Source organism: Spermophilus citellus (genome assembly GCF_964194105.1).
Source record: "Spermophilus citellus genome assembly, chromosome: 2".
In the NCBI taxonomy this organism is placed as follows: Eukaryota; Metazoa; Chordata; class Mammalia; order Rodentia; family Sciuridae; genus Spermophilus; species Spermophilus citellus.
The window spans coordinates 4,183,019-4,202,261 of NC_138183.1; the positions used below are offsets into that span (position 1 = coordinate 4,183,019).

General features: G+C 54.0%; 1 protein-coding gene across 1 annotated transcript in view; it reads left to right on the plus strand.

Annotated features, from left to right (window-relative positions):
* Window positions 1–17,030, plus strand: part of DDX31 (DEAD-box helicase 31) — a 59,699-nt gene extending 42,669 nt beyond the window's left edge. Inside the window, 2 exon segments of the mRNA XM_081278711.1 lie at window positions 3,951–4,119; window positions 16,536–17,030. Of these exon segments, the coding sequence (XP_081134837.1) occupies window positions 3,951–4,119; window positions 16,536–16,659 (293 nt within the window). The 3' untranslated portion in view covers window positions 16,660–17,030.
* The last annotated feature ends 2,213 nt before the right edge of the window (window positions 17,031–19,243 follow it).

Genomic DNA, 19,243 nt, shown 5'->3' on the forward strand with positions numbered 1-19,243 from the left:
CGATTCCTAGGGGTCTTCCTAGTCACCTCTGAGTTCTGGAATATTTCAAAGAGGAATGAAGTATCTGTCGCAGTGTGACTTTACAGAGTTGCCACCTCTGATCAAATCTGGGCTGCCAGCCAGCCCAAGTCCAGGGCCACAGCAGTCTCAATGGAGAGGAGAGCAGGCCCACGCGCCGTCTTTGGATTTTGGTGTTGTGCTTTCTGAGAACTTTGGCAAGACTGCGGTTGATGGAGCCACCTGGGTCCTCCCAGCAGGTCATGGTGTGTCACCCTGCAGAATGTTCAGGAAACAAGCAGCAGATGTTGTGCCACAGCTGTGACCTCAGTGCCTTGGGAGGTTGAGGCAGGAGGATCACAAGTTCAAAGCTAGCCTCAGCAACTTAGTAAGACCCTGTCTAAAAACAAAGAATAAAAAGGGCTGGGGACGTGGCTCAGTGGTTAAGCGCGCCTGGGTTCAATCCCTGGTACCAAAAAAAAAAAAAGAAAAGAAAAAGAAAGAAACAAGCAGAGTTACTTTTCTCCTGTTGTAAGGATGTGGGAGCAGGGCTGCTCCCCAACATTATGTGCTGAGGGAAGTGAATACGTCATTTCCCTCATTTATCATCAGTTTCCTCAAAGGCTGGAAGTGGTGGGAACAGCCAGCCCTTCACTTGGTCTGCTCACCCGTTTCAGCCTCCGGCTTTTCTCTGTTCTCTCCCTGCTTCTTTGGCTTGGGACCTTGGGCCCGGGAATGCACATGCATCTGCCACCTCTCAGGAACTGAACACAGTGCAGGTCAGCCTCTGTGCCTGTGGGTGGTGCCGTGCCTCCCTGCTGTGCCATTTCGGAGTGGTCTTGTATGAGTAATGGTGCTTGCTTTGCCTTTATGACAGGACACTATTAGAAATGGGGCCCGGTGCGCTTGTCTCCTGTGTTTTCCAGCCCAGTCACTGTTAGTGACCAGCTTTTGGGGGGAGGTGGGGTTTGGGGGTTTTAACCCAGGGGCGCTTAACCACTGAGCCACATCCCCAGCCCTCTTTATTTTTCATTTTGAGACAGGGTTTCACTAAGTTGCTGAGCTGGCTTTGAACGTGATAGTCCTCCTGCTTTAGCCTCCCATATTGCTGGGATGTGGAGGCCACCAGCCCAGGTGTGGCCAGCTTTTACTGCTCCCAGCTTCTAGGAGCAGTTACCTTGTTTTTTTCTCATTCCTTAATCTCTTAGTTTAGGGATCCAGGTCCCATAAAGAGTGGTAGCATGCATTTGAACTGCAGGCTCCCGAGCAAAAATTAGGAAAAATGGGTCCTTTGGTGGCCCGTTACCACTGCTCCTATGGCTTACTCCTTTCCATCTTAGGCCACCCTGGAGAGCAGGACCCCCATGTGGCATTTTGCCTATTCTTAGAAGGGACACTTCTCAGCCCAGAACACCCATGCCAGGGATGGCAGGTCCCTGGGATCAGGGCAAGCTGGCCCTTTCCCAAACCCTGTGTCTCCGGAAGGGTCAGAGCAGAGTGCCTCCTTCCTGCATCCTCTGGGAATGGTCGCTGTCGACCTCAGGTGGGAAGGTGGGAAGGTGCACATGCCTGTCCCCACCCACCTCCTACCAAAGGGTGTCCTGAGGAGCTGGGGTTGACCTGCGGTTGTGATGCTGTCCCTGTCTGCCTTCTTCATCTTAGGAATCATCTGTGAGATGTCCCTATTCCTGATCCAGATGTCAGGATTGAAGAAGGACAGATGTCCGTGTGGGTTATTTTAAGTCTATTCCCCCTAATTCGTGCACCTTAGGTAGTTGTCTGGAAGTCAGAATCTGCAGCAGCTGTGGACTCCACTCTCATTGCCTGCAGCTTCATGTGTCCACCCAAATAAACATCTCCTCTCCAGTTCTCCACTTTCTGCTGTGTTGGTGCCACAGCTCTGTTGCTTCTGCACATTCTGGACGCTGCCAGCATGAGCCGCTTCTACCCGGCTGCATCAGAAACCCCTGCCTCTCTGAATTATCCTGGCACAGGAGTCCACGCAAGTCCACAAGGACTGCCCACTGTTGCTGTCCCCGGTGAGATGCCGTCTTGGAGGACGAGGAGTCAGTGAGGGTGTGCAGCAAGAGATGCTGCCTGGCCCCCTGTCTGGGAGGAAGCTCTCCCACCATGCTTGGCAGTCTCCTTATCCCTGTGAGGCTTGGCGCTGGGCAACTGCGTCTCCTGGGACAGACACCTGTGCTGGGCGTTAGGGTGATATGAGGAGGACCAGGTGAGCAAGGTGGGGGCCTAGGGCTTATCTGCTTGTGCAGGGGTGTGGTGGGAAGTGAGGAGGCCTTGGACCAGCACCGGGGTGGCCCTGTTCTTTAAAGTGCAGGCTCTTGTTTTTCTTGTGTATGTCTGGAGTTTGTAGACCAGAGTAAGGGTTGGGGTTGGGGGAAGGAGGGAGGGTAGAGCCGCTCACCTCTCGGCCTTCGCCAGGGTGGGGCAGCATTCCTCTCTGAGGACAGGGCTGTGTGGCTCTGTGGCTGGGAGCCCCGTGTCAGAACCCTCCAGGCAGTGCAGTCCATTTGAAGTGTTAAAGATTCTCTTTGAAAAAGCTAGTCCCTGGTTATTAAAAAGGGAGTGAGCATGGATTTAAGAGGGGTGCCGAGGAGTTGCCGTGGTTATTATTTCTTATCGATTGGGAAAAGGAGTTCACTTTGCTCAGTAAATAGAGCTTTGATGGATTCCCAGGATCCTTCCCGGAGCTGATCTGTTAAAATGACACTTTTTATTACTGTTCATAAACGCCGATCTCCAGGTGCTGCTGGGATATTGCGCCTAAGCTGTGGGCAAACTTGCCAGTCCAGTGGCTCAGCAGGCAAGGTGAGGGGGGCTGGCAGGTGCTGCCTCCTCGTCCGCGCAGTGCTGGGCTCCAGCTTGCCTCGGGGGAGCAGGGTCTGGAAGGATAGCAGGCAGTGGTGGCACGCAGAACACGCTTCAGAACGTGCCCCTCGACCCTGCAGGCCTGAGCAGGGGCAGGCAGCAGTTTCCAGCGTCACTGGGAGACTGTCGGGAGCTGCACACAGGAAAGCCTTTCCCAAAGGAGTGTTGAGAGGCAGCTGGTGCTGCAGCCCCTGGGAGCCAGGTCTGGCTCTTTGCTGGCCGGAGCTGGGGTCCAGAGGAAGCACCCCTGTTCCTCACTTCAAGTGGGACTGTAGCTCTCCCTACACAATGCTGGATGGGCTCTCCTACCTCTGGCCACCCTTGGGGCAGACTATTTCCTGGACTGTTTTAGATATTTAATAATTTTCCTTTTAAATTTTTTTTTCGCATTTCTTTTTTCATTTTCTGTTTTACACGTTCTTTGAGTGAGTTAGACATGCTGTGTTGGTCAGTCCTGGACACTGTTGGAAGAACTTGGTCCTAAAATCCCATGAACATACCAGGGGCTGGGTGGTGATAAGTGTGGACAGGGTGCCAAGAAGCACTGTCATATTCATAGTGAATGATAAAGCCTTTTCAACTTCCTGAATTTTGAAATGCACGCATTAACCAATACAGCAAATTCAATCGGGAAAAAAATTTTCCTAATGTAGCTAACAATTCCCTCATTTTTATAAGAAGGTGATGTCCTGTGTGATCAACTCTTCATTTCTTCACCCATTCTCACCTCATTCATTTATACAACATTTGTCAAGTGCCTGCTGAGCACCAGGTGTGCACTGGGTCCCGAGACCACAACCCAGAAAAGAAACAAGGTCCTCTGCCCTTGGATTATTACAAACTCTGAAGTAAAATCAGAGATTGTGTTGGTTTTATCAAGTAATTGTGACTATGATTGTTTAGGAATTTTAAATATACGCAGAAGTATAGGTTTAGGCCAACTGTGTTATAACCGTCCTGGTTGGGTTCCGTTGCCTGGGGAGATAAAGACCTGGGGTACGCAGCAGTCTGGGGGCTGTGGGACTTCAGGACCCAGTCCTGACAGCCTCTCTCATCCCTCCTAGCCCTGCAGTCCTTCATCCGCGCCTATGCTGCCTATCCCAGGGAGCTGAAGCACATCTTCCACGTACGATCCCTCCACCTTGGGCACGTGGCCAAGAGCTTTGGGCTCAGAGATGCACCCAGGAATCTCAGTGCCTCCACTGCGAAGAAGAGGAGGGCAAACCTGAAAAGGTAGGGCAAGCTGAGCCCGGTGGACCCGAGCAGCGCCAAGGAGTGGTGAGGTGCTGCAGTGGGCTGGTGGCCCAGCATGCCTTCGTATTTGTTTTTTGTGGTGAATTATCACTAGGATCTGCCTATTTCTATGTAATAAGCACCCGAAATAAGAGGAAAAACACCCAGTCCTCCAGAAGTTCCCTGGCGTCTCTGTCGGGCCCGCACAGTGGGGACTGTGGAGCACAGAGTCCTCACAAGTTGTCCTCGTGTCCTAGTGGAGGTGAGCCTCGGGGCCGGGCAGTGGATTCCTGGTGTACTCTGTGATTATCCCTGATAACAGGCCTGTCCTCCTGAGATGGGAAGGGTGAGTGCCAAGCCTCGGGCTCCAGGAGCCAAGGACACCCAGGTGTGCAGCACACCGGCCCCAGGGGCTGACGCTGGGCTGGGCCCTACGCGGGGCTGAGACACCTTGGTACTGAGGGCTTAGAGCAGTGAACTCGTCCTCTTTCCCCCAAAAGAGAGCGTCCCGAACAGCAAGAGCTGGTAAGAGGAGGCCCAGAAAGGGGTGCTGCCCCTGTGGGCTGTGTCTGGCCGCACAGTACCAGGACGACCACCCATCAGACGTCATTAGAAAGTCGTCTTCTCCTCAAGGATGAGGTGTTCTTTGAGCACCAGGCCCAGCCCTTGCCGTAGCTGGAGCTCTAGAGACCCCACAAGTACTCTGCAAGGAGCCGGGCACAGGCAGCACACTGGTCTCAGCCCTGTGACTTGAGGGCACACAGGGAAGGAGTGGGCACAGGCCTCTCCTGCTGCTGCCTGAACCCGTGTGGAATGACAGCTTGAGAGTCGGGGGACATGGACCTCAGTTGCCCTCTGATGTGCATTGCTCAATATCTCGGAGCCTCTGTCTCCTCACCTGCAAAAGGGAGAAGAAAGCCCGTGTTAGTTTTGAGATCAGGTGACACAGGTGAGTACACCTTTCAAACCAAGTGAACACTCAGACAGCTAAAAGGCAGAGGAACAAGGTGCCCGGCTGGATGACCTGCAGGTGAGACCTCTCTAGGCTCGGAACTTGAGGGTTCTTCCTCATGTGACCTCTCAGGTAGGACCAGGCCCTGCTTGTGCTGAGAGGCAGGTGTGTGGAGTCCTGCGTGTGTGTCGCCCCCTCCTCGCTCCACCCCCAGGCCTTGTGGCTGGGCTAGGACTCCAGCGCCCCAGACTTGGGTCCCTGTCTTTGGTTTAGGTGTCATTGGTACCAGCCCATACTGCAGCGAAACCATGGGCTCCCCAGTCCACGTCTGACGGGCCTCCTAGCGTGAGCGTTTAGCCTGAATGTCCTGCCACCGTCTGTAAAACACTGGCTCTCTGAGGAGGCGGGAGTGGACCTGCCCAGTGACCACTGTCAGGAACAGTGCCTCGGTATATTTTGCTTTTGGAGAACACAAACAGTCCCCACATCTTACTGTTCTCAGACGATCTGCCTTTAGGATGGAAACCACGAGTAAGTGTTGGCCCAGACAGTAGCCCCTCTGCCCAGAGCGGCCATCCTGTCCGGCCCCGGCCCCAGGACACAAAGCAGGAGGCAGTTGGGCAGGGGATTGAGGCAGCATTGTCCTACCTTGAGGAGCCGCTAGGGAGGGAGCAACTGCCGCCTCCTGCCTGAGCTGACCCTGGCTAACAGATGGGCACCAAGACCATGATACCCCTGTGAGCGGGGGATTTAACAGGGCTTTATTCAGGAAAGAATGGGCTGATTAGCTGATAAGGGGCATGTAAGATGGTGTGGGGCGGCCTTTGATGTCTGGCTGGCGCGGCAGGGAGCTGGGTGATGAGTGACAGCAGTGTGTCATAGGATTACTCGGCCGTGACAGTGCCGCTCTCTGTTCTTGCCATGTCACCACTCTGCTTAGCCACCTCTTCCGTTGTGCCCTTCTTCGCCAGGCCCTTCCCTCCCCACTCTCCCACCCTGCCTTTTCTGAGGATGCAGTGGGCACCTTTTGTACTGGGGAGCCTTGTTGCTCCTGGAGAGGAATGTCTGCAGCTCCCCTGCACACGGACCGTGTAATTGTGGCCACTGTGAGCGGCAGAGAGACCTGGCAGATTGTCACACCTCAGTCGGGCTCGAGCAACTGCAGATTGCTCCTTTTCAAGGACTGGAAAGAAAAGTCCTTTAAACCTCACAAGGTGCAGAGAATGGGGCTTGGCCACAGTTGCCATGCTGAGCCTCTTCTGAATCCATCTGTCAGGAAAGAGAAGGGGCTCCCATGTTCTGTGAGGGGGGTGATGAGCAGCACTGAATCGTCCACACTCATCCACTCTCCAGAGTGCGGCTTTCACTGCCAGAATAACTGCACATCGAGTGCAAAGCTGTGATACCTGCTACCAAGTCCACCACACTGAGCCAGAGCCCTCTCCCTGCCACCCCAGGCAGGAAGTTCAAGCTGCTGAAGTGTGAATTGAGGGTAGGGCCGAGGACTGTTGACCATCAGGCGTTTCCACTCAACATGAAAGGGACTTGGCGTTCCACCTTGCCTTTATCCCTTCACTCCACCACATTTTAGAACAACAAAATAAATAATGTCTCCAAATGAGCTCTTAATAACTAGATGTCTGTCACCTTCCAGGCCTCAGTTCTGAAAGGGAGCAGTGTCTTCCCCTGCACCTAGGGATACAGTTGTAGCCACAGAGCCTCTTCTGACAGCGACACACACACCTGTCCACACGGCCCCTCCCCAGATACCTACGCGCACACACACACAGTGGTGCTTTGGTGAGATATTGAGAGGCCCCTTAGCAACATCCGGCACAGAACAGCGCCTTCCTTCTGTGGAGCAGTGCCTGTCTTGAAACCGAGTAGGCTCCACAGCTCCTGGGGAACAAGAGGACACGTTCCACCCAAGCTGCCCTCCTTCCAGGAGCCATGACACCGAGCACTGTGTGCTGGCGAGGGCCACAGTATCTGCTGGCCAGCGAGCAGAACGTGCCCAGAGGCCGGGAGCAGGCGTACACAGGGCCCTGGTTCCCTCATCTGCCCATGCCCTCTGAAAGCCACGCACCTGAGGACCTCAGCATCACTGCAGGTCTCCTGGGAGTCAGGGCCACCCCCAGCACTGCTCTCTCCCCAGACAGGCATTCAGCTTGCAGTGCCCCAGACCAGTGCCACCTGGGCTTCCCTCTGCCTCCCTGATGCTGTCCCAGTGACAGCATAGTTGTCAGAAGCTAGTCAGCTTGTTCCCCACCTCAACTCCCTTCTTTAATGATAGGAAGACGACGACCTCAGTTGTTAATTGTTCCTAAAAGAAACATCTTACTTTATTTACGTAAACTTCCCCCGACCCTGCTAGCCCAGTGTTACCTGGTGGCTCCGAGTAGGGTAGATCCAGAATCAGGGGCCCTCCCTGGGTACTTCTAGGTGTGCTGCACCCAGTCCCCACGGGACCTGCACCCCCAGCGGCTGCTCCCCTGCACTGCAGGGCACTTCCTCAACCTCTGTGTTCCAGAGTGCAGAAGCCGTTTTACTTCCTAGAGTGAGCACACGTCCCTACGGAAATCCTGTCCGCCAGGTCCCTCCTCGTCCCGCCTCTTTGCAGGAGGGTCACACTGGGGCGTCACAAGTGCTGCTCACTGAAGCTCAGCCTGGAGCTGTGGAGTCCTGAGCTTGGTGTTCTTGGTCTTCGAAGCCTCTGTCGTTCTCTGACTTTCACCCTCACCTGCTCAGTCGCTGTAAATGGTTGGGGACGTCCATTCCCCGTTAGCTCCCTGCCTCACCACTCTCTTGCTTCTTAAATCCAACTCTCGGGGCATCACACGGGGATTATGTCTGAGTTGGTTCCCACAGACGTTGAGATTGAATCCTGTCTGAACCACTTATATGCTGTGTTCCTTTGGGCAGGTTAGTTGGCCTCTCTGTGACTTAGATACTTCCTTTGAGAGGCACTTGGGCCTTAGGGTGGCACCAGTTACTGAATGTACTGAATCCCACACAGGATCCGGTGCCTGACGGTCATGGCCCCAGCCCTGTGACTGCTGCCCTTTCTCCTTCCTCCAGCATCCTGAGCACCCTTGAGCTTGTCTTTTCAGGGACAACCTTGAGAGCACAGAGTGGGGTCCCTGGATGCTGGTCTTGGGCTGCAGCTGCCTCTCCCTGGGAGGCAGTGCTCTTGTTATTAGGAGCAGCTCACCTGCCAGTTTTTGTGGCACTTACAGCCGCCCTAATATCACTCATTGGCTGATGCAAACCTGGAATCCTGCCACAGGGACAATTTCTTGATTGCATGGAGCCAGTTACATCCGGTGGAAGACAGGCCAGACGTGTTCCCGGGCTGGGCAGCGCTGCCCTGGGAGGCGCAAGGTGCTCCCTGCACGCCTGCGGCCTCCCTCCAGCCACCTTGACCCCGGCCCTGTCTCCACCACAGCGACTCCCAACCCCTGGGCGCCATCCCAGCTCTGGACAGTCTCCTTCCAGGTCCCACGTGGTCGCTGCCAAACAGGCAGCGTGACCACCACGCCCCTCAGCCCGCCTGGCCTCACTGACCTGCTGCCCCTCGCTGTCCTGAGTCTCCTGACCTGCCTGAGCGGGCAGACACCCCATGCCCTGCCACTCTGTCACAGTGGGTGCTTGGGAAGGGTGTGGTTAGAGTCGTCCCTCCCCTCAGAGCCTCACCTGCCCTCTGCCCCTTGTGGCCCCAGCACCTACCTGGCGCACACAGTAGGTGCTCAGGGCATGTTTTCAAGGGGCTGAGTAGAAACTGAAAGCTTTCTGTGATTCTGAGAGGAAGTGCTTAAAGTGAAAGAAGGGGAAGGAAGTGTTCCGACATGAAAGGTGAGCCCTCTTTATCACCAGTCACCTGAGAACAGCAGACCCTGCCTGGTGGGGACGTTGTCTTTGCGAGCCCTTTGTGCCATTTGGCATCAAGTCCGTCCTGAGAGAGCAAGTGTGGGGCCAGGTCTCCTGCATTCAGTGGCCTGACCTGGCCTTCGCTTCCATCGCCCTGCTCCCCCGGTGAGGGAGGCAGGCAGCAGCTCACCTCAGCTGAGACCAGAGAGGACCAGCCAGGGCCAGCAGCATAGCGGGGCCCACCCCCCCCCCCCCCTGTGGATGCACCACCTGCCACAGCCTTCAAGAGTGCTACCAAATGCACCACCCAGGCCCAGCCCCGAGGCCACGGCTCAGTGAAGTCAGTCCACCATCAGGAACATGGAGATGATCGTGAACTTGACCTAGGGCAGCCCAGGACTTGGAAAGTATGGTCCTCAGAGCAGGTGATGGGGCACCCATACTGGCACAGCAGAGATGCTGGCTGAAGGTAATTGCCCTTTAAAGAAGAGTGTGAGGAGACATACTGTAACCCAGTTCGCAGGCTGAAGCAGGGGACTGCAGTCCAGGGGTGGAGCACCCCCCCTGCAATCCCAGGACTGCAAGAAAACCGAGGGCGAGTCAGGGCGGGTCCTCCCTGCACCTAGGTGAGCTGCGGATGGTGGAGAAGAGCACTCCAGGTGTCCTCCGTCAGGAGGGCGGGTGGTGACTGAGACACAGGTTTAGAGGTCTCTGGGGCCCTAGGGGAGAACAGTGCCCATGCCGGCACTCAGGTGTCTATTGACGCGTCCACTGCTGGTGTGGAGCTCCCACAGGGCCCAGCGGGTGGTGCTTTCCCCTGGGCACACCACTGAGAGTCCTCTCTGGGCTCTGGTTTAATTACGGCTCTGCACAGGCAGCTTTTTAGGTTAGGTTTTACTTCTGCCACTATTTCGTTTTTATTTGACACCGTGCGATTACCGGCTGCTGCCTCCTCCCCACCTGGCTAATGAGGCAATTAGAGAGGGCTCACAGTGACCCTGGCCTCCTCCACACCTGGGTCACCTGCAGGCAGCAGGAGCCACGTGCTGTGCGCTCCGCCCTGCAGTCAGGGCAGGTGGCAAAGCAGGGCCCAGCCAGCCTCCCCTGGGAGCATGCTGGAGACAATGACTCCCTGCTAGGGCCGCCAGCACCCACTCCTCCCCCAGTGCACCTGCGAGAAGCAAGGGAGAGCTGGGGCCCATGGCCTTTCACCCCTCCGCAGGGGGTGCCTGCAGCGGGAGGCAGGCCCTGGGCTGGCATTCCTGTCCTTCCAAGGACACAGCCATTCCCCCCTCATGACCTTTCTTGGTTGTCATTTCTGTTCTGGCCCCTGTCAGTCATCGAGGGGGACAGGCCCTGGTGAGGGTGGCAGTTGGTGTGTGAGTGTCACTCGAAGGTGGAGCTTCCTGCGCACTCTGATGCTCTCCCAGGGCTGCACCCGAGGTGTGTGCTGTGGAAGCCAGTCGGCCTATGTGCTTTAAGTTCTTTAGCAGTGGCCTGTCTCTTGAGGGCAGGTGTGTGGCCCCTGTGGCCAACAGGACCCTCAGTGACTGGTGAGAAGCCCAGAGTCCTCAGGCTTAGCATCCCTACCCACTTCAGGGCCTGGGCTGTGCAGCTGCTCAGGAGGCAGCCCTCAGTGTTCCCCAGCTCCCTGTGGGTGCAGGGGTAGAAAGGTGTGTGTTCCTGCCTTTGACCTTAACCCCAGCACTCAGAGCAGCCTACTGTGAAGTAGGCTGGCGCACACAGTAGGTGTCCGTGTCCCAGGGGCTTACCACTCCAGGGTGCCCGTTCTGCAGTGGCCCTGCTCATTGCTAGAACTCCCCAAAATGAGCCAGGCTGACCACTGTCACTGTCCATTCTTTGGTGTCTGTGAGGCTCCTAAGTGGTGTGCACACGGTGTGCAGACGCGGGTGTGTCGAGCCCCTCGTCCCCAGGGCGGTGTGCAGGCTGTCTAATGGTGGCATCTTTCCTCTTCCCTTCTCTCTTCTTTATGCTGTTGCTGAAGTTAATAGGCAACACTTGATCGTTTTGTAAGTGAACAAACATCTGGAGGAATAAGCACCCTGCCCAGACTTGGAGTATGAGTCCAGTGTGCAGGGCCACACCAGCACCCTCCTGGGCCTGTCTCAGCAGCCCAGGTTACCCCGGCTCTTTGCAGAATCTGGCTCATGAAACCACCCAGCAGCAGGACATGGGGCCCTGGTGGCAGTGACCGGAGCTGTGGCTGCAGTGCGTCCAGGGGCAGGAGCCAGGATTCAAACTCAGGCCTTCTGCTTCCAGGTTGAAACTTGCCATCTGGATCCCCTGTGCACACACCGTACCTTCTAAGGGCTAAACTTCACGTCACGTGGACCCTTTTGGTCTGCTGGGGTGTTGGGGGTGTTCTCCATCCATCTGCAAAAGCCACAAGTGTGCTTCAAAAGGGTCAGCATGCTCCTCTCTGTAGGCGAGACCATCACTCCGTACTTGCTGGTTCTTTTCCCAGTTCTTTCTGCCCCAGGGGCGCTACTTGTCACATTCTCTCCAGAGGTGCCTGTTACTCTGTCTTCCGACAGCCACCAAAACCTGTGGGCATCACTGCCTCTCCCTCCTCCTCCATCCAGGGAGGCACAAGCTGTCAGAGAGACTTGGAACCATCCTGAAGTCATCTGAGGCCACCATTGCTTCCTAGAGTCACTCAGAACCCAGGCTTTTCTTCCAGTTAGAGGGTCACACTTCCTGGGCCAGGTCCTTCAGGCCTTGCTGTGGCCCTGAGTCATTTGTTTACAATCAGTGTTCTTCATGGAAAAATGTATCCTCTGCCAGTGTGATTTAATTATAGCACAAGAGGAAAGTTCTCACAAAATTAAACTGACTAAAAGCCAAAGGCAGAAAGGTTTTTGTTCAGTAGAAATTACAGTACCTTGGGATTTCAACATAGGGCAAAATTTATTTACTTTTTTCTCCTTTAAAGCAAATATACAAGGGCTAGGGTTGTGGCTCAGTAGTAGAGCACTTGCCTTGTAAGTGTGAGGCACTGGGTTAGATTCCCAGCACCTCATATAAATAAGCAAATAAAGTAAAGGTCAATCAACAACTAAAAAAAAATTTTTTCTAATGAATGTACAGGGCTGGGGCTGGGGCTCAGTGGCAGAGCGCTCACCTAGCACATGTGAGGCACTGGGTTCGATCCTCAGCACCACATAAAAATGAAATAAAGATATTGTGTGTCGGGGCTGGGGATGTGGCTCAAGCAGTAGCGCGCTCGCCTGGCATGCGTGCGGCCCAGGTTCGATCCTCAGCACCACATACAAACAAAGATGTTGTGTCCGCCGAGAACTAAAAAATAAATATTAAAATTTAAAAAAAAAAGATATTGTGTGTCCACCTACAAGTAAAAAAATAGATATTTAAAAGAAATTAACATACAGGGGCCAGGGTCGTGGCTCAGAAGCAGAGCGCTTGCTTTTCAAGTTATAAAAGTAATGAATGCTTATTAGAGAAATTGAGGAAATAAAAGCTTAAAAGTCATTCTGCATTTGTTAGACATACACGAGTTTTTTCTCTATGATGATGTCATCATTTGTCTAAATTGTATTGAACAAATTACCCGTGGGTTGTTTTTTTTCCTTAAATCATTCACTGTGACTTTGAAGATGTGCTTTACCGGGCGTTCCAGGTTTTGAAGTTTGAGGCCATATAAACATTGTTTTTATATTAAAAATATTTTATGCAAGGAACTTGCTCCTTGTTTAGAGAACTGTGGTGTGGTCAGGTGCACAGGGACGGGGTCCACCTTCCTGAATTCAGCTCTCCTGTTACTGGTTGTAACCTGGACTCGCTACTTAACCTCTCTGCTCACTTTCTTCACCAGTCAAGTAGCTGTTTTGGAGGGTTGTTGGAAAGGTAAAGTACTGAAATGCCTGGTGGTGCCGAGCCAGGGCCCATCACCACCCCCGCCTGGCATGGCCAGTTGGCATGGCTCTGATTTTCTTGCTTTACATTAGACCCACATAGCCCGCATCGCTGGCATCTGCCTGAGTGTTTGTGGTAGGCTGTGGCTTCGTCATCATCCTTGTCGTCTGCGCCTCCTAGTGCGAAGCCTGGGAGAAGTGCTCAGTCTGCAGGAAGTGCCCTGGAGTGCGTGCGGTTCACAGCTCAGAAGGCTGACCCATCAGTGAGGTCGAGGAGAACTCCTGGGAAGAAATAGTTCCTTCTCCACACCCAACCCCAGAGCAGCATAAAATCTAGGTGAAATTAAAGCAATAGCAAACTAGAAGAAAATCTACTTAAATACTCTTCAAATCCTAGAACAAAGACTTGTCTACGTGTGACCCTAAACCGATACATAGTCCTAACCTATTTAAAAAGTGCCACCAGCAGCCAGGCGGGGTGGCATGCCTGATCCCAGCTGCTTGGAGCTGAGGCAGGACGGTTCCTCGGGCAGTCTAGCCAGCTGTCTCCAGGTGAGCACACCTGGCTGGGAAGTAGCTCAGTGGTGGAGCCTTGCCTCGTGTCAGGCCTGGGTTCGTTCCCAGCACAGCCGCTCTCCCTGTTAAGACAGCCTGTGGACAGCCCGCCCTGCCATGCCTCTTACCTGGGAAGCCCCTGTGAGTGTGTCCGTAGTGGAGAGGTGGCCTGCAGTCTCTCAGTGGCCCACCTGGCGGGGTGTAGATCTGCTGGTGAGGCCTTGACTTCACCACCCTGCCAGTGCAGGTGGCATCGGCCTGTCCTGCTGTGTGGCCCAGCCAGGGCTGGGGCGGTAGCAGGTCTTCCGTCTGCCCTACTAGGAGTTGTCTTGGTTAAATAAACTGATCTGTTGCTTGGTGACCCAGGATCACTGCCTGTGAGGGGTGGGGGTACTCGAAGGCAAGGAGTTTGGTAGGTCTCTGGGAGAACTGCAGCTTGGCAGAGGAAGGGGTGCGCCTGCCCCATGCTTGTCTCTGAGCCCTCCTCTCCCATCTGCACTTCAGCTTTTCAGTGGGGCCTTAGCACAGAGAGGACCAGGGCTGACCAGGGAGAGAGGTCCTGCAGGGCTGGCCTGAAGTTCTCCCACCGAGGGGCGTCTGGTTGTGCACCTTGTTGAGTCAAAGACATTGACCAGAGAAGGATGTGACCATCATGAGTGAGGGCATACGAGACCAGCCCCCAGGCTTCCTTCCAGGTACGGGAAGGATCAGAGGCAGGACCTGTGCACACTAAGTGCCCAGTTCACCCCGAGCCACCCCAGCCTTGACAACATGATCCTGGTGTCACCCTCCTGCAACGCCTTCCCTGCTAAACATCCCTGTACGGTGGCTCCACGTGCCACCAGAGCTCACCCTCTGCCCACACACAGCCACACTTCAGCCATCTTTTAATTTATTATTTTGAGACAAGTTCTCACCAAGTTCCCCAGACTGGCCCCAAACTCTTGATTCTCCTGCCAGCCTCCCAAGTGGCGCTCTTCTCCCTTTGGAGGGGGGCAGGGGCTGAGCATGCTGGGCACATGGTTTGCCACTGAGCAGTGTCCCCAGCCTGGAATGGGCCTTGCACACTGAGTAGCCTCTGCCTGGTAGACTGAGGCCAACAGCACTTCACACTGCCTGCCCCCCTGGGCTGAAGAGGTGTCCCCAGCCCACACCGTGTCTGTAGGCAATTAGTGCATCAATCACCCGGTGAGATTTGGGTTATTACTGTGCTTTAGCAGTGGCAGCAGCGATCATTGAAGTGATAGAACTCATGCTGGGGAGAATATTTGGACTGAAATTTTGCATATTTTGAAACTCAGGTTGTTACATTTAAAATTATACACATTGTGAGTACCTGGCTTCAAACGAGAGGGAGGGAAGAGTGCTCCTTCCTGTCAGAACCCCTTCACTCTGTCTGTCATGTAACCTGACTAAAAATAAACTACAAGCACAAGAGGTGGCAGCTTCAGCTGGGAGCAGGGCGCGTGCTCCGCCGCAGGGCCTGTCTGCGCTCCCAGCCACGCCTGGGCCTTCGCAGCCGGACCTCCGCAGGGACAGAGGGTGTCGGGTGCAGACAGATGAAGCAGGTGGGGAGCACTCAGAAGCACCCGGCCCAGTGCTCGCTTGGCCGTGGTCTGCCTGCCAGTCAGAAACCAGCACTTGCCTGCTTAGTCCTCTTAGACCTTTCGAGCTCCATCCTCAGCGCCCCCGCTCTTCAGATGAGGGAACTGAGGTGCAGAGCCCAGGCCCCTTGTCCCCTGTCCTGCTCTCCTCCACTCCGCAGTCACTGGCTCCTGCCCCGCTCCCTCACTGCAGCAACCCCTCCAAACCACTGAGGACTCCCCACCTCAGAGCCTGGTCATTGCCGCTCTCGGGCCTGCAAGGCCAGCCTGGTGGGAAGAGCGTACATGGGCTCTGCGTCCACGTCAGCCTCTGGGTCTGCTGACTGTTGGTCTTCACAGATTCCCCTCCTTGAGTCTTCCTGTCCTCACCTGAGAAGTGAGGGTAACAGTGTGCTTGCCATGGAGTGAGACTGTGGGAGGGGACGTGCACAGCAGGGAGTACTTGCTGCCCATCTCCTCTTTGCTGGCCCCTCAGCATGGCCTCCTGATCACACCTGGCCCCGGGCCTTCTCCCAGCACAGGTGGCCGCCTCCTCCCCCATGTCGCAGTGAAGAGCAGCACCTGCAGGGTGGGCACCAGCACACACACCACGCCACCCGTCCTGCATCAGGTTAATAGTGTAGTGTTGGTCTTGTTTCAAATTCTTGGGTTTCAGGGGAATCCTGTTTAATTTATTTTGACCACAATTTCAATCAATTTCATCCTCTGATTATTACAGCAAACAAAACAGTGGCACGTGTCAGCTGCCCTTGGTGAGCGCCGTGGACACGCTGTCAGGACACTGCTCGGCCTGGCTGCTGGCGCAGGCTCAGGGGCACGTTGCTCTTGTTCTGCAGGAAGCACTCTGCTCTGCAGTTTTCATAACCATTCTTCTGTGTGTCGTTGAACTTCCACGGATTTCCTCCTCTGCTCTGATCAGCTGTGAGACTGCTGTCTTGAGCACAGTTCAGCATCTGAAATGGCTTTCAGCTGTTAGTGTGGATTAGGACTTACCCCTCTGGGAAGGCTCCACACAGGTGCTGGCCAGGCTGCACCCTGAGCCCACCCTCTCAAGGTTAGAAACGATTTTAAGAATCTTCTGGCAGCAATGGACATCCGTGATTGACACCCGCCTTCCTATTGGACCCGGCAGGACAGGTGGGCCTGGTGTCAAGGTCACTAGAACGCCGACAGGTCTCATGGCTTCGTGTTGTTGAGTCTTCGGGTAGGTTTTCTGATCCTTTGGCAGACTGCTATATCACACGCCTCATTTACCATCAGAGTTTGAGGATGTAGAGTTTGTTGTTTTTTTTTTTCTCATAAAACAACACAGAACAAAGCCTCACTTTTAAAAATGCCATGATATTTTGCACCATTATGAAAATCTGTCAGCGCCGTATCTAATCTTCCGGTGCATAGAATATCAAAACAAGCACATTGAAGGGATTGCACTTCTATTAATACAGAAATGTCAGCTTCCGTCTCAGGGCCAGCTGCGCCAGCCTCTTTCCAAACAGGAGGAAAGCATACTAAAGTTTTTTTCCCTCTGCTGTCCCTGTCTTCCAGGCCCGGCCTTCACAAGAAGACCCAGAGCACACACCATCTCGCCCAGGTCCTGCGCTCTGAATATGCAAGTGGCCTGGAGGCTTCGAGAGGAGGCCAGAAGGCGAAGCCATCAGGAAACCTGTAGCCAAGGGAAAACAGAACTACCCTGGAGCCAGAAAACCCAGAGACAACTGAGGACAGCAGCACTTCCTCTCCTCCCTGGGACTAGGCCTCCGAGTGGCTCTGAGGCCTGTTCTCATCAGAGGAGGCACCTCTCCCTGGACACCCAGACCCCAGGACTCAGACATCAGGGCCAGCCCTGACCCCTTGGCAGAGGAGCCATGATGGAGTGAGTGGGGAGGGGCAGCCAGCAGGTCCGATAGCCAGGTGACGGCAGAAGAGAGGTCTTACAGGTGCTCCTCAGTGCCGGACGCCCAGCACCAGCGCGGTCTGCAGTGATGGCACCCTCCCCTCGCCCACCCCGTGGCCTTGTCCAAAGAGGCTTCACAGCTTGACCTCTGCCCTGCCTTGACCCTAACCTCTGCCCTGCCCATGCTGGTGTTGGCATGAATGATGTGAAATGGTTAAAAACTGGACTTGAGTTTGTACAAAAAAGTGTTTGTCAAGTAATTATTTTCTTTATGTTCAAATGCTGTTTTTAATGAAGAACCATAAAGTCTGGTTCCTCCTCTGTCGCCACAGCGTCGCCTGGTGTGTGGACTTCCCTTCCTGCGCAGGGAAAACTCACTCGGAGGCTGGCCGGCTCTCTGTTGCCTTGTTATTACTTGCCTTTCAAGTCAAAAGGCCTGGGCTTTTCTTCCCATCAAATCCCATCTTGCCTTCAAGAAAGGTTTGGGGTCTTTGTCTTGTGACCCAGACCTTAGCTGCCCCCCACTATTGTGTCTCTGGGAGGTTTGAAAGAGGACCCCTGGAGCGTATTGATTTCCCAATAAATGTAAGATCTGGACATGAGAGGGCTTCACAAGAGACAGCCCGGGAGCCAGGCCCCACTCAGGCCTCCGCCTGTTCCTTGTGCTTGCTCTGCACTGTGGCCCGACCCTCCGTGGCTTTCCCAGGACAGAGTGAGGCAGCACTTCAGTGACCCCGCAGCTCCAGGAGAACTGGGAGAGGGTGGCAAGAAGGGCCCCTCACCACCTCCTGGCTGGTCGCAGCGGTAGGTGTGTTTCACAAGTTTTGGACAAGAACGGGAGGAACCAGCTTTTCACGGCTGAGACCCAGCTGTGAGAACAGGATGCCACGTGTGGTCCGGACCACCAGTGTGAGCCCCCAGCACACCTTCTGTCCAGGGGGACTTGCAGAGTCTTTCAGTCCTCCGGAAGTACTGTCAGAACTTCTCAAACTGTGGTGACTTTAATTCTAATATCTAATTCACTAAGTATCAGGTGAGGGTGCCTCACTAGAGATGTTGTGTTGTGTGCTTCTAAATAAAACCAACATACTACCACCCTCTTAATAAAGAAACATGGATTTAGCAGATTTAGGGTTAATATTGTCTAAATTCAAATAACCCTAAGATAAATCTCTTATTATGGCTCCTGGCAGATTATACATTTCAGGCATCAATTAGGCAAAGATTTAGCCTAATTCCACTGCACAAGTTCTAATTTTGTGTGTATTTTTAATTGTGCCTGTTTTTCTAATTTCCCAAACTTACCCATTTATGACTTAAGCCTGGTTGCCATGTTAGAGTCAGAGAATTTGGACATTTACTGTAATGCTGTGACCTTAAAACTTTTCTCTCTGTGGGCTGGCAGAAGAAGGCCTTTTTGGAATCCAGAACATCTCCCTGTTTGCAGCGCTAGTCGCAGCCCACCTTCTGAAGGCCCCGTTCCCATGAAGGGCACATAGCCCTTGGTGAGCGACTAAGCCTGCAGATGCAATGCAAGCAGGCTACTGAAGGCTGGCAGAGGACAGTGGACAAAGCCCAGTGGGCTCCTTTGATTTTTTTCATTTCCCTCACTCCAGGGGAAAGGAGGGGAGATTGTGGGAGAAAGGGGCCTAGACAGGGCCTCCCGAGGCAGGTCTCAGTTCAGCACGCCGGCAGGAGGGACCGCTCACCCCTCTTACCTGTTCCTCCACTGGGGAGCCAGGGCAGGGCCCATAGGGGTAGGCAGTTTAGATTCTCTGGCAATCCCCAAACTGCCAGAGGGCCAGTGGGCATCTAAACTGCCAGCTGTCGCCCTGCCCTGTTGCTCCAGGGTCCCGGGAGAGGCTCTTGTGGAAGGCAGGAAAGGCAACTTCTCACGACCCCCTGTTGTTCCCTCTGCTGGGGGTCCTCCCCCACCTTTAAATGAAGGCTTACCCACCCCCAGGGGTGGGAACAGGGAAACCAATTTGGCCTTCTAAATGGATGAAAGCAGAAGCCCACCTTACAGCTAAGATTGTGAGGTTATTATTACAGATGGGAAATGCAGGACAATTTAAGATATTGTAATTATAAACTTGTAGGGAAGCCTTGTTCTTCATTAATGTAAGATATGAAATCGCCTCTGAGGTACAAGGACAATTACATAGTTGAGAACGTGTCTGTGATTTACACTGCGGCTGTGTAAATGTAAGGGTGGTTGCTCCAGTCTGCCTCCTCCACTTCCACAAAATGAAAAGCACACCGGTGCAAGTTGTCCTTTGATAGATTTTTAATATGATTTTAAAGAGTTTTGTTTGGTCTCATTCTTATTCAATGAGATTAATTTAAAGCACTTATCCCC